This window comes from Brachycentrus maculatus, unplaced genomic scaffold, assembly GCF_059751285.1.
Source record: "Brachycentrus maculatus isolate JH-2025_06_01 unplaced genomic scaffold, ASM5975128v1 h1tg000905l, whole genome shotgun sequence".
Lineage (NCBI taxonomy): Eukaryota > Metazoa > Arthropoda > Insecta > Trichoptera > Brachycentridae > Brachycentrus > Brachycentrus maculatus.
In genome coordinates, this window is record NW_028281630.1 from 14,765 (window position 1) to 31,034 (window position 16,270).

The following is a 16,270-nucleotide window of genomic DNA, read 5'->3' on the forward strand; positions in this document are numbered from 1 at the left end:
TAAAATTGTGTTACAAAAAGTTAGTACCTAATAAACATAAGTAAATAGTCAGTATTAAGGCTGAGATTTCAAACGTTCAAATTCAGTACGCGACCAGCCGCGCTAGGAGCTTGACGTGTTTCCAATAAATTAAAAAAATAATAATATTGGTAATTTTAATAAAATTAAACTCTTGAATAAACCACTTTATCGAGTTTTATTTTTATTTATGACTTGTTTTGAAAACGACAGTTGTTTTCATCTTCTGGTACAAATTAAAACATGTCTAATAATCATGTCATTCCACAAAGTTAATGCCGAATCAATAAATAATATAATAATATTGGTATTTCCCTACCTTTAAAAAATTAAAACAAAGATTTATTCCGAAGAAAAACTTATTTTTCAATACATAACCGGTGTTTTAAGTAAAAAGTTCAATTACGTAAAATTTTTCCACGGTTTACAAAAAAAGTTGCGATTTATCATATCGTATTTGTCCTTATACTTAAAATAAGGTCACTAAAAATTATAACTCTACTAGAGTAAAAATATAAATAATGTATTTAACAATATATAATAATTAATATTTAATATGTATTTTTAATAGCAGTATACTCGAACGGCTTTGTTTCATCAAAATATTTAGTATGTTGTTTATAATTACTACCTACCTAATCAATAAATGTATGAAAATGAATAATCTATTAAATTTATAGTTTTACCCCGTTTTTTTTTAAAATGAAGTAGGTTATATTATTTTACAATTCAAATGTTGGCAACATTAAATATTTTATAGCCATAAACTTTTAATGACATCAAAAAAGTTATGGCGCCCGAGTGACATCTGCGTCTGTCTGTCGGGATAGGATCGTAAATAGAAAACAAGAAATCGAATTTATGCCACTTTATAGGCGGTACGCGTCGAAAATGTCGGATGCGGAGAACGGTGACGATGTGACAGTGGTGGACGTTTACGATATCGCTTCGGACATCGGGAAGGAATGTGAAATTATTATAGACAAGTACGGGGCGGAGGCGATCACGTCTCTTCTCCCCAAAGTAATCAATGCCCTGGAATTATTGGAAAACTCGGCCACACGAAATGAGAGGGAAAATTCTACCCTCCAAGATCTGCACGATAAAATTTCGCAACTGGAAAATGACAAGCTGGAAAAAGCGGAATACAGGCAGCGTTTTGAAAAGGTATGTTCTCCCGGTTTCCATACATATTTTTTGTTATATTTGTACTTTACTCGTAGTTTGTGACATTTAAAATTATGCCTGTGCCTCGCTTCAAAGGTCACATCGCGAGAAGTTCATTTTAGGTAGTTTTTGTGTAACGATTAATACTTTGATATCGTAAATACTCGTATTTGCATTTTGAACTTTCATATTTCTCTCACGCATAGTAAAACCTGTTTTGAAGACTCGAAGTGTTGACTAATATGTTTTGTTTCTATCGCAAATACAGTGAACCAATCCGATATGTCATACCTCAGTTATTAATAAAAATATGTTATAATTCAACGATTTAAAATTGGCTTATTGATTTGCATAAGTTGAAAACTTGCTTTATTTTTATAGCCATATGAAAAGTAAAGTAAGTATTCAAAATCAATAAGCCAATTTAAAATCACTTCATTGGTTCACTGCATTTGTAATAGAAACAGAACATATTGGTCATAATTTTGAGTCTTTAAAACAGGTTTTACCCGAGAGGCATATGGATACATATAGTCCTCTTAATTCGTAAAGTGTCTAACTCCATCAGGGCTAATTCTATTAAGGAGATTGACACATTAAAGTTCAAATAAAGCAAATTTTATTATTTCTAAAAATATACTTTATTGTGTTCCATATGTTATAAGACTACCATTGTATACACCAAAGTGTCTAACTGAGTTTTATTTATAGGATAGAGTAAAAACATAAATTCTAAAATTTTTCAACTCGAACCCTTATCCGCACCCCAATGGTGCATAGGGCACTGCATTATATAAACGCAGTGTTATCTTGATCATTAACACGTGAAGGAAAGGTGATCGGTCTTCCGCTTCAGGTACTAGTCCAGGGTAATATGGAATAAATATTTGAGTGTATTAGTAGACACAGTTTATACTCAACTCTTACGGAAGAGCGTCTTCTTCATGAGCCCTCTGTCCTCCACTGCTGGATATAGACCTCTTCCGTATCCTTCCATTTCCTTCGGCCAGTTGCTCTGTGCAGCCAGTTTCTACCCCTCAGAGCAACTATGTCGTCGGACCATCTCTTTTGGGGTCTTCCGACTCCTCTTTTATTCTCCCAAGGTTCCCATCTTTAAATTTTGCTGTCAATCTTTTGGGGTCCTGTCTTGCAATATGTCCTGCCCATTGCCACTTAAGTCTTGCTCTGCGATCCATGATATCTTCTATTTTGATGCTGTTCCTAATATCTTCATTTCTTACTTTAGCCATCAGGCTTACACCAAGCACGGATCTTTCCATGGATTGCTTTGCACATTTCGCTCACTCTTTTCAAGAACGTCATAATGAAATATTTGGGCATAATACTAGATTCAAAATTGACATTAAATGCAAATTTTGAACACGTTAATAAAAAAATATCAAAAAAAAAATATTTTTCCTTAGTAGATTAAGGAATAAATTAAATAAAGATACTGCAGAACTAATTTACAAAACAATCATTCTTCCACATATAGATTACTGCTCAACAGTGTTATTTTTAGCAAACGAAGGAAATCTAAATAAACTAGAAATTGCACAAAATAGGGCGATGAGAATAGTTCTTGGGAAGAATAAATATAGCAATGTAAAAGGAATGAGAGATGAACTAAAATGGTTATCTGTAAGAAGAAGACTTAAATTTAATATGTTGATATTTGTACATAAATTTTTTCACGATAAGTTGCCAAAATATTTTAAGGATAAAGTTGTCTTAAACAAAAATTGTCATGAATATGCTACTAGACAAAAGGATAAAATAAGACTACCATTATTGAAAAGAGCTGAGTCGCAAAATTGCTTGATGTATAAGGGTTTAAAAATGTATGATGAGATGCCTGAATGTATGAAGAATGAAAAGTGTCTGAAAGAATTTAAAAATAAATGTCTAAGTTACTGTAAGGAAATGTAAATATATAAAGATGATGTAAATGTATATAATAGTTTATATTAGTTTTAATATAAGCTAACTTAAGAAATAAATAAAAAAAAAAATAAAAAATAAATCAAAAAACTAGATTTTTCAGAAGGACGTTTTTAAAGTTTAAAAATATAATACAATGTATTAAAAATAAATATCAAGCCACTTATTGAACTTTTTAATGTGCAACAGATCTTTTTAGGTAAAACCTGAAAGTTTTTTCTCCATTTAAAAAATATTTAGAAATTTAAAAAAATAATTAAACAATACCTTTTCTTCAAAATGCAAAAACAACACTTTCTGCCCTGTAGCAGGTAAATATTGAGTTAAAAATATGCCTCCTTTGCTGGGAGTACATTTTCTGGGCATTCCGAATGCACAACTGAAAATTGATTTTTGATTTATGACATTCTTGTGACTCATAATTGCGACTGTCTAAAATCTAACCCCCAATGCCAGATTTTAAGTCAGCCATTTTCCCAACTGCATTTTTTCCAGCATAATAAAATATGATGATGTTATTTTTAGGAGCTAGAGATCATCGAAGAGCAATGGCGCACCGAGACCGCAGAGCTGGTCTCCGCGGTGACCAGACTGCAAGACGAGAACCGGCGGCTGCACAAGGAGAAGGACGGGGGCCCGACTGCGGCCGCCAAGGGTCCGCAGGGCGCCTCCTCATCGGCCGAGAGCGGCTCCGGGGACGAGAATCTCTGGAAGCGCATGGGCGAGATGCAAGAACAACAGAGGAACACCCTGAGAGAGAAGGATGCCTTGCTGCAGGAGAAACTAAAGATCATCGAAGGGGTAAGAATATAAAACATAACACAACATTATTTATTGTTTCGGCATTCACTTTGTGGTGAGACATGATGAAATCGTTAATGAGAACACTTGTTTTTTACCACTAAAGCTACAATTATTTTAACCACTACTTTTAGAAGCTATAGATGCATCCATCTACGGGTCTGAATATAAACACAATGTTAAATTCAGACTCTTAGATGGAAACATCTGTAACTTCACAAAAAACTAGTCGTTAAAATAAATGTATTTACAACATTTTGAGTGTGTCCAAATACTAATTCACAAATCTGGATTATCTCGAATTATAGGAGTATTTTTCATATTATTTTTTGACATCTCATCAAAGATGAAGAAGAATATAGAAGTCTGGGTATTTACGGGGCTGACGACCGTCATAGGCTGGTTTATGTGATCACTTTACACATGTGTAACATTCACCAATTTTACCCATTATTGACAACCACACTACGCAAATTCTTGGAAGTTCTATACATAAATACTGAAACATTGCTCTTGAATCACTGGAACTTCACTAGAGACATCTATTGGTGGGATGAAAAGAAGCTTTTTATTGAGCAGAAACTCTTTCATTAGTATGTGAGGTCCGAATCCTGGAAAATAAATAAAACTCAAAATGGTAAAAAACAAGGGTTTTCATTTGCAATAATACAATTTGCCGTACAAAGCTCATATGCAATATACAATGTGTATTGCATATGTAACATATGTAGCATTGTACGGCACTTAGCATGTATACAAGTCCTGCCGTATAAGACCCATACATAGTGAAGTTCAAGCGCGTACATCTCGGCAGTTTCATATGATTAATGGTTGGAAATTGCTTGAACACAAGCTCTGAAGATTTTTTTTAGCGACATCTCTCGAACTCCTTGACAAACATTTATAAGAGTTTTAGTAAATCTCCAAGTGACATAACACATGCAATTTATTATTATCTTGATCGTATATAACGGTAATATTAAATGACTATTAGACAAGGTAGTTTTATCATAAATGGCAAAATAGAGGGTCGACGAGGTGTGGGCAGAAGACAGATCTCCTGACTCCAGAATATACGAGATTGGACGGCGATCAGGACTGTTGTGGCACTGTTTAGAGCTGCCCAAGACAAGGACAATTAGTTTCAAGTGATAGTCGAAGTCAGGGGGGCCTGACATCATACGCGCATAAGATTAGATTGGAAAATCACTTATATTTATTTTGACCCCCCTGGGAATCAAACCCATACATAACCTCCAGCACAGTAGTCAAAAGTGCTGACCGCTACACTACATAAGTGGACAAATGTGGAGCGAATAGATGAATATATAATATTTTTGGTTTTGAATATTGAAAGCATTAACTTTGCGGATCATATTGATGTAATAAATTGAACCCTGAAGAGGGCAACAGGTTGTTGCCAAAACTAGTTGGTTGTTAATAAAAATGTGAGTGGATCAAAAAACAAAGTCTTTTTATTTCTCAAAGTAATAGAATATGTAATACTTTGGTATTAATGATAATGAAAATAATAGATATTATAATTCTCTAAATTTTTGCGTGATTAAGTTTGTGTGCTAATATTATTAAAATTAGATCGATCATCACAAAATGAAAGCATTGTATTATAAGCTGAAAACCACTTAAATTTATTTTGACCTTCCCCTGGGAATCAAACCCAGGACCTCCAGCACAGTAGCCAAACATGCTGACCGCTACACTACGTAGGTGGACTAAATGTGTTGTGAATAGATGAATATAATACTTTGGTATTAATGATAATGAAAATAATAGATATTATAATTTTCTACATTTTTGCGTGATTAGGTTTGTGTGCTAATATTATTAAAATTAGATCCATCATTACAAAATGAAAGCAACGTATTATAAGCTTAAAACTTTAGTAAAAACATGACTGATCACTATTTCTGTTTACTGTAATACAAATATTTTTATCCTCAGAAATATAAGACTGCCCTAGAATTAGAATGGTAGAATTCTTTTGTTTATCTTTGTGCAAATCAATCATTTCTTAAGTTGCTCATAAACCCATTATCTGTTCTATTTTTATCTTTGGGGTTTGGGTCAAACTTGAGAATTATTATTCAACTAAAAAAAAAAGGTAGGGAAAATTCTGAAGCGCTTGAAAATCCTACAGTGAACAATCTGCATGTATATCCAAAACCAGATAAAATAAAAATTATAATTTGCTGTCCTTTTTTTAAAAAAAAAATGATTGTAGTCTTTTGGTCATTGATGTATTCAGTATTCAAAGATAAATTTTTCAATCAAGATGTAAGATATTTAAAAAAAAAACAATAGTATTTAAATTTTTAAATACATTAACTCCAACATACAGTTTACATTGAATTATATATTCATTAAGTGTTTTTTTAAAGTTATTAAATATATCATAGTCATACAGGAGAAAGTGACCAAGTGCATTTTTTTACAAAAACGACTATTTGATACTTTACTAGCTTAATATTGCCCTGAAAAAAATCCCAAAGGATTTGATACTTGGAAGTATAATATATTGACTTGTTAAAAATGACTAACTGCATTGATGTTTATTTTCTTGCCAAGCAAAAGTGACTTAAATGGCCCCCCTGAACATATTACGTCTTGTTATAGTTGGTCACTTTCTCTTGTACGACTTTGATATGTGAGTTAATTGTTATTGAAATATCCATTCATCTTTTTTTATTGGTAAAAAAGTCATAAATTATTGGTGTCTTAATCTTTATATCCATATAAAAGTAGTTTTTTATGTCATTATTCTATGGGTTCTCATCACTGGTCCAAAATACATAGTCAAGACTGAGTTCATAACAATTTATAAGTTTTTTTCCGCCTGACAAGCCATTCGTCTGTCCGCCATCTTTTTTCTTATAAATCTTGTGTTGCCAGTGTGTAAAAATCAAAGTAAACAGCATAATTTAAAATTTAATTTAAGAATTTTCATTACTTACTTTCTGAATCTACGAATGGAATGGACTAGTAAATTTTAAATAAAGAATGCACGGAGGGAGATAGGGTCCAAATAGAATGACTAAATAAAGCAGTGAATATTTATATGTAAATAGGTACTGCAATTTTAGAGGTAGTCAAACCCCTTTTTATACTCACTATGAATAGCTTTTTTATATTTAGCTTCTATTTTTACTGCCTTTATGAATAATGGAACCAGGTTTTACAACTTTATTGCATAATAAAAGTTTTTGAAAAAATAACTAAACTAACTAACCATCACGCCGCTTCACGCATGGGTAGGCAGAGATAATCGAATGCCACACCACTCTGTCTTTGCAAACATTCTTTGCCTCTTCTACATTCATGCATCTCCTCATAAATACCCGACGATTATTACTACTCCTGACCCGGCTGCTTTCAAGTATTTGACATACCTGATTGTGCCAAGTTTTCTTCGGTCTTCCTCTGCTTCTTTTTCCAACTACATTCGCCTCATAAAATTGTTACACCGTTCTTTCTTCACTCATACGTTCCACATGTCCAAACCATCTCAACACACCTTTCTTATTTTAAGTTTTTGTATTGGCTAGTAATTTTATAAAAATGTATTGATAGTATAAAATATAATTTTCTCAAACATTTTCCAATTTTGTTCTTTAAAATTAACCGAATAATATTGTTTTTTTCAGCTCACTTCTCAAGTGAAGAGATTGGCAGCGACAAGTCGTGAAGTGAGACGCAAACAAAAATATCTTCTCCATCAAGTGAGTATAACACTCTCATATCCACATCTTATGGTGTCTTTGACGATTTTATAGCAAAAAATATATATAGCCAAATTGTCCAAGTAATTTTGGGGGAAATATATGTCCTTGCACATTCCTGACATATGGTCAAGATAAATGGAAAATGAACTTTTACAAGGCTGTTTTAAAAACTATGATACCAATCGAAAATTCCATTGTACTGGCCAATTAATTCTGCTGTGATGTTGGTCTATCTGTTCCATACCACCGTAGAATTTTTTTTACATCTGCTAGTGGTAGAAAAGTATTTAATTATTTTTTTCACAGATACATAGATTTTTTTTTCAATGTTAACGATGCTTTTATTATAGACAGTATTTTGTATAATAAAAGCATTGTTAACTTTGTGGTATGGTAATATTAAGGTGGAGACTGACCGGAGCATTTCGTCGTAACATAACGTCGTAATATAATGTCGTAACATCGCTCGCGGCGAGCATCACCTGGCATCCGAGACTATGGATGTAGCGCTCTGCTCGGTGTACTGACTGCCTGAATGCTCGCAACGTAACGTGTTACATTACGACAAAATGCTCCGGTCAGTCTCCACCTTAATACTCTCCTTATCATTCATTGTTAACTTTGTGTAATACCCCTTAAAAAACTCTATTTCAAAAGAAAATTTTTGTTTCACTTGTGTAAAATGTATAAAGTGATCACTTAAAACATAAATCTGTGACAATTTAGTATTATTTATTCAGACACTGGATTATTCACCCTACGGATGAAATGTCATTATTATAGGTGTGAAACATGTTTTTATGAACGTCTGAGAATCCCAGGGCTTACGACCTGGCATTTGTCTGGCTTAAGTAAACTCTTTACACACTTGTGTTACACAGGTGTGTAAAGTGACCGCTTAAGCCAGCCAAATGCCAGGTCGTTAGTTAGCCCTAGGATACTCTGACTTCCATATTCTTCCATATAAAAAAATATAGATTTTTCATCTCAAATTGAGACACCTATAATATTATAAACCTCCCTTGTAAAATGTATGCACTTGCCGTGTATTACACGCTTAACGAAATGTCGGTAGCGTGTACATACTCAGCAATCAATGTGCTAACTCCATGTTGTTTTTAAGGGATAACAACTGGGTGTTGGGTTATGGTCCCGTGACTAGTGTCGCAGACTCTTGAGTCTAGTTTCTAGGTTCAAACCCACTCTACCACAATTTGGTACCTATTTCTGATAATGCGCCGCTTAGACTCACAGAAATAGTATGAAATTTAAGTATTTTGTTGAATAATAACAAATACAAATATTTCTTTTTTCATTAAAAAAATAAAAATTGTTGATGTTTTATTGACATGGCGATATTTCCAGATGCGAGTAGTTTGCAATCAGCGAGCTGAACTCGAGGCGGCCGCACAAACCCGTCAGAGAGAGTTGATTTCGCTACGGCAAGCCTTGACCACAGATAATGTAAGGAAATAAAGTTTAGATTATTTATTTACTATTACATTTTTTACAAATTGCACATTCCTTCCTACTGTTTCAAAGTATTGTTGAAACTGCATAGGTCCGGACCTTCCAAAAAGCATCTGGCAATTTATACAATATTTTATTAAAATTAATCACTTGAATAAACCACTTTAATGAGTTTTATTTATATTTACGACTTGTTTCGAAAACGACAGATGCTTTCATCTTCTGGTACAAATTAAAACTAATGAACAAAAATATATTTAGGTGTATATATATAGGTTAATAAATATAGGGAGGGGGGTTAAGGAACAAGATTTTTTGTAAAAGGAAACATTGATAATAATGGTGACGTATTTTGAAACAGTATATTATTAATTAATGTTTTATCTGAATTAAAATTTTCATGTACTTCTAAATTTTCTAAATTATTCATTATTTGACCTTTATTTGTAACAGAGTGCAATAGTTTAAGTGTATGAGAGTCAAATGAGTGGTTAGTTTCCGTGATATGATTTGCAAATTCCGAAAAATAATTACTAAACTTTTACCCTCTCATATACAACCTGCGTATTATATGAGTAACAACTTGGGTCAAATTCTCGGAAACTCAAAATCAATAGTTAACGTATTAGTTAGAAGCGGTATTTATGAAATTTCTTGCGGTGACTGCGATAAAAAATATACTGGCCAAACTTCGAGAAGTCTAAGAATTAGAATAAGAGAACATCGCCGTGGACTAACAAGTAATTATACTAAGACCTTTATATTCTGGATTTTTGTTTGCAGAATGGCGGAGGAGGTGCCTCTCAACTGGCGGAGCTCCTGAAGGAGCGCGACCAGTTGAGGGAGCAGCTCGAGGCCTTCCAGAAGACTGTCAGGTACCTCAAACTGCATGGTAATATCTGCACTCTTCCTTACTTCAGCCACGTCGCACCCGTACTGTTTCAGTGTCGCATTCTGTGTATGTGTGAGTGGTGTAGTCGAGTCAGTCAGTCCTGTTAACTTAAAGGTAGAGACTGATCGGAGCATTTTGTTGTAACATCGCTCGCGGCGAGCATCACCGAGCATCCCAAACTATGGATGGAGCGCTCCGCTTGCTGTACTGACCATATGAATGCTCGCATCGTAACGCATTACGTTACGACCAAATGCTCCGGTCAGTGTCCACCTTAATGTATGCAGAGGACTTTCCATAGTCAGAAATAATGTCCATTATTATGAATTCATTTATATTTCATCATACATCTAATTTTATTTATTGTTTCGGCATTAACTTTGTGGTAAGACATGTTACAATGATTAAAGAAAACACTTCATAATAAAACTCAAGCGGTAAAAAACGAAGTGTTTTCTTTAATCATTATACATCTAATTAATTACAAATCACAATAATGTGAATATTATTATTAAGTCCGCCTCCGTAGTGTAATGGTCAGCACGCTCGGCTACCGTACTGGAGGTCCAGGGTTCGATTCCCAGGGGGAGTCAAATATGTATTTAATATAAATGATTTTTTCATTCAAATATTTATTCAATATTACCCTGGACTGGTACCTGAAGCCCAGGGCTGATCACTTTTCTTTCATGTGATCAAGATAACACTGCATTTATATGATGCAGTGTCCTATGCACCATCGGGTGCAGATAAGAGTTTGAAGAAGAAGAGAAATACCACTATTTCTCCAAATCTTTTGTGACATTTGTCTCATTGTATAATTTTACAAAACAGTTTTGTATTTTCAACTGTTGATGAGAACATCTGTAGTTCTTGAAACTAATTGTGTTTACATCAACAATCTCAAAAATCGGTCTCATAAAAATGTTTTATTTAAATCTTCTTCTTCTTCTTCTCCTTTTTGTAGATCCTAGGGATCTGTTTGTGCCTCCGCACGTCGCTCTTGGGATGTTGACTCCCAGCTGTCTTTCCAACTTTTCGGAGGTCCGCCTGGTGGTCTGCGTCCTTCAGGGTTGCCTTGGAGGGCGATACGTGGAAGTCTGTCTTCTGACATGTGTTCCTTCCAGTATCGCCTTCGTTGTCGTCCCCACCTCACGATATCCTCCGTCTTACACATGCTTTTATTTTATTTAAATCATCATATTAATCCACACAGTTAATTTCAAATCAATAAATTCTTTTCTTTTCGATGGCATTATTGTTCAATAGATTTTTTTTGTATTTTCATTGCTTTCGAGCATTGTTAAATTATAAATACAGTGGAACCTCTCATAAAGAGCACCCCTCATAATAAGCAAAAAAGAATTAAATGTTCCTCCCTTAACAAGCAATATTTCGCATAACAAGTTATAAAGAAAGAAAGTCCCATTTTCACGACATTCACTTGTGAGCCGGGACTTATGTGCCAGTCAAAACAAAAAATGTTTTGTTTAACGACTAAGATTTTGGAACGAATTATGCTCGTTATAAGAGGTTCCACTGTATTAGAAATGTGTGCTTTCTATCATATTTATTTTCCATTTAACCAGACTGATACTCAGCAATGTGTGTCTACAGCTAGTCGTTTAATAAATATTTTCATATTATTTTTTGACATCTCATCAAAGACGAAGAAGAATATGGAAGTCTGGGCATTTACAGGGCTGACGACCGTCATAAGCTGGTTTAAGTGAAGTTCTAGTGATTCAATAATAATGTTTCAAAATTGGTTCATATACATAGAACTTCCAAGAATTTGATTAGCGTGGTTGTCAATAATGGGTAAAATTTGTGAATGTTACACGTGTGTAAAGTGATCACTCAAACCAGCCTATGACAGTCGTCAGCCTCGTAAATGCCCAGACTTCCATATTCTTCTTCATCTTTGACGAGATGTCAAAAAATAATATGAAAATAACACCTGTAATTGGAGATAATCCAGATTTTGTGAACAAGTATTTGAACACACTCAAAATTGTGTAAATATTTTTAATTCTAATTCTCTGCCCATAAGTTTTTAATTATCATTTGTTTTTTTCTGTTTAAAGAATTATTTGGTATTTGTTCAATCTTATCTTGATAAGAACATTTAGTTTGTTTATTGAACTTATTGGTATCTGAAATATTATCCAGCTAAGTAAAAATACGGTATTTACACTAATCATGAAATATTATGGACATGTGCTTATATTCTTCAATAATAATTAACACTTTACCAACCGCACAATTTCGACAGAAACTAACGCTTAAAACTGCATATTTTTTGCAAAATACTAACACTTTAACCACTGCATTTGCATTCACCAATCAAATTTCCAAAGTTTTATATATCCTTAAATTGACACCTTCTTTTACATGTGATTCTTCTGTACCGTCTATGGTTAAGCTCAGTATATTTTATTCATTTATAAAAAGAGACCTTCATGAAATGTATGTCAGATTCTTCCTGATTTTTTTTACCGTCCTAGAAGATGCCTGAAAACGTGATTTGTAATTTTTATTTGAATACTGTTTATTAACACATTGTAGTCGGGCGCTTCGATCATTAGACTCTAGCCTATAGCGGATGTTTTTTGCGATTACCTACCGCAAAAATATATTGCTTTCTTAAAATTGACACAATTTCAAAACCAAATAATACTTTCAATTGAAATTTTCAAAGAAATCATATATGACATTTGTTCATCAAAAATAAATTATAATCATAATTTTTAATTAAGTATTCCGGATTTCACAATTTTAGAAGCATTGTAAACTCTAAAAAATAGTCTTCCCCTCCGAAGTATCATTCCCTATACAATGCTAATATATTCAAATAATAAAATACCAAACAGTAAACAAAACAGTGCGAGCAGTATGTAAAATAGTCCAATACGTGAAATGACTCAAACTAAACTGGAGATTGAGATCGCATAAAAACTCTAGATTTCTGGCGACGCCTTTACAAGCGGCACACTAGCCAATTCGGACAAGGCATCTCAAATAACGTCGACAGACTGTCGCCTTGCACCCAGGTAGCAAATTACCCTTCAACGCGTTTTATTTTACGCTGATAACAAACCTGTATATTGCCGTTTCCCGCCGATATCCAACAGTCGACAAAAACGGCATTTGCCGTGTCCCGTAGTTGACCGACAGTCCGCAAAAAACCCGACGACAACGTGTTAATTCATAATATTTTGTAAAAAAAGGAAATCACCCAAACACAGTAATAATAATTGTTAGAATTAACAAACTTTTACTGCACGCATGTGATAGAATGTGTGTATTATCCGTAGCATCACCTACATTATGCTAAGAATTCCTGGATAACACGAGGAAACTATAATCTGAAACACTTTGATCTGATTACAAACTATTTGTGCCAGGACTGACAATGAGGCTGAGGTGTCTCCCATGCACACGGTCTGCAGCAACTCCGAATCTACATCTGCGGCTGCCCACGACGAGGACTCGGAGCCGGCAGTGCAGGGGCCGCTGCCCTGCGAGCCTGACGATGCTCCCTGGAAGAGACAGCCCTCCGGCATACGGAAGTTGTGAGTTTCCTTCATAAATAAAACAGCTAATCTCCTATTAACACTTTTCTTGAATGTTTTCCTCAGATACTTTGTGGTACATTGTGTCGGTTTGTTGTCCCGTGGTTAGTGTCGCGGACTCTTAAGTCAGAGTTTCACGGTTCGAACCCCTCTACCGTAATTTGATACCTATTTCTAATAATGAGCCGCTTAGGCTCACAGAAATAGTATGAAATTGAAATATTTGTGTCAATGATAAAAACAAAAATATTTCTCTTTTTCTTTTAAAAAAAATAATAATTTTATCTGTATAAAATTAATAAACTTTGTTTTCACCACTTTTCTGATTAATACAATTCAACCTACCAGTTTCAACAATACATTGTCATCATTTTATGGAGTGTGTGGAAGTTTTTGGTGAAAGTATTTTAATGTTTTTAATGTTTTTGATTTAAAATAAACCCTGATGATGACAATGTATTGTTGAAACCGGTAGGTTGAATTGTATTAATAAAAAAAGTGGTGAAAACAAAGTTTATTAATTTTATAAAGATCCTATTGACACTTTCACTCCGTTCCGAGATGGACTTTCACTGAGAAAATATTCAACCAATTACAACTTATGACAGACAAACAACTATACATATACTAAAACAATCCTTACATATGCATTTAAGAATAACTCTCATATAATGCAAGAAAGCACCTCCTAACAAAGTACGCAAACCACAATTAACACACTTTATGAAAATGTACATAGAATCACAAGATTCAAAACATTATTTTACAAACTAGGAGATGCTTAACCACTTAATGCTTAATGTTTAATGAGACTTTTTTTCACTAATATAAACTATTTACATATATATATATAGGTTATTTTATGTTTTATTTAAATAGTTAACATAATTTAAAAGTTGTCCAGTTGTAAAAAACAAAGAAAGCCATAAAATATTTTAAAAATTTAACATATAATGTGCCAAAAAAATGTTTCTAACTTTAATAATAATAACTAAAACAAAAAATTTGGTAATATATAGGAGAATTCTAAGTAAATTGTAAACTGGCTAGTTCAGTTGGGTTTTTTATCTTTTGTAACGCAAACAAGTGAAACACGCGAGCAGTGCTCGGATTGGCACGATATGACACGTGCTCTGTCCGCGAACGCTGCTCCTTCAAAAGCATTAAGTGGTCAAAAACATTGTTTTAATTTTTTATTTAACTTAAACTTTTACCAGTTGTTTACTCACAAAAACATCACTAATATACACAACCCTGACCAATTAAAAATGAATATATCTCTTAATGTTTTCTATTATTTTATTTTTTATCTTTCCAGTTTTCGGAAGTTGTTTTCTGAATATGATGTCGCTGTTGGATCGTTTCCCGGGAGATCCCTCTCCTCCCTCACCACCAAGATGGCCGGTATCAGCGCGGACAAGTGAGGCCGCCAGCCCCAGATCCTACTCTTCTTCTTCTTCAGTATTATCCGAGGAGGTGTGCTCTTGCAACAGGAACTATGGTATTAAGTTTAAGAGGCCAAAACTAGACATTCCACGGCTCTGTCGGGAACAGAGTTCAAGTACTTTAGACAAGTGTAGAGGTGTAGAGGATACGTTTTATTCCCGCGGAGATCACGGATCCCGGGAATACGTGGATGAAATATCGGATAGCGAGTTGAGCGGATCTTTTTCTAGTCGTTCCAACTCCGGAATTGAGTCTCCATTTGATTCTGATTTAGAATCTGAATTTTATTCGTTAGAAAATGCGACCAGCGATCAAGTAATTAACAACCCTTACTTTGAAGACAATCAAACTCTCCGCGTCGAAATTGTTTTAAATGACAGTATCAAATTGACAAAGACAGCTAGTCAGGTAAATCAGCCAGGTTTTTTTCGATTGGACTCCGCATCTTCGGTCGTGACGTCAACTTCTAGAACCTTGTCGATTCTTCCAGACTACGGGGCGGTTTGCAGATTCTGCTTGAAGACGATACCCAATTACGGTGGCGCGAACGCGGGTTCGGCTCTCGATCTGGCGGCAGAGATGAAGAGCATATCGGTGGAAGCTAGTCCAAGCGGTCTGAAGGAATTCCCGAGCAAAGACTTGATCGCTAAAAGTGCCATCTTGCACCAGAGTCATACGGAATTTCTGGTGTGCGTTGCGGCCGCTATCGAATGCCTAATCGCCCTATGGTTGAGGCATGTGGATCACGTCATATGACGCGTGATTATTATTTACTTTAAATAGTGTCTGTCTGCTTAATCTCGTTATGTTTATATTTTTTATATTCTATTTATTAAGATCACTTGAAAAAAATATATTGTTAAATATATTGTTATTAAATTACATTTAAGATTTATTATTTTTTATTTATTTAAACATGAAATCCTGCATATCGAATATGTATATTTATTTTGCTGTTATTTTTAATTCTACTTAAAGCTTGTTGATTCATAATTAAAAGAAACGAAATTTGAAACATATTTCAAAATTCGCAATACCAAATTTGTTTTTATTTTTTAAAACACTCATTTTTATTATTTCATCCATTTATTTATTCATTTTGAAGTTAGTCAAGCTTAAATTATTATTCTAATGATTATCATTATTATATATATTTCTTTGTTTGTCTGTTTACAAATTTATGCCCTTATCCCGACGATTTCCAATTATTATTTAATATT

At 33.9% G+C, this 16,270-nt stretch overlaps 1 protein-coding gene across 2 annotated transcripts; it reads left to right on the forward strand.

The window, feature by feature from the left end:
- The first annotated feature begins 814 nt into the window (after nt 1–814).
- On the forward strand, nt 815–15,943 carry LOC148299885 (RILP-like protein homolog). Of its 2 annotated transcripts, none has more exons than XM_088275535.1 (7): nt 815–1,185; nt 3,652–3,927; nt 7,590–7,664; nt 9,033–9,131; nt 9,921–10,012; nt 13,437–13,604; nt 14,923–15,943. In XM_088275535.1, exons 1-7 carry the CDS (start codon nt 880–882, stop codon nt 15,026–15,028), a joined length of 1,122 nt encoding a protein of 373 aa, XP_088131661.1. In that variant the 5' UTR covers nt 815–879; the 3' UTR covers nt 15,029–15,943. The 2 variants fall into 2 exon arrangements, with proteins under 2 accessions (XP_088131661.1, XP_088131660.1); XM_088275534.1 differs by having other exon boundaries at nt 880–1,185; nt 9,921–10,029.
- Nucleotides 15,944–16,270: the final 327 nt, after the last annotated feature.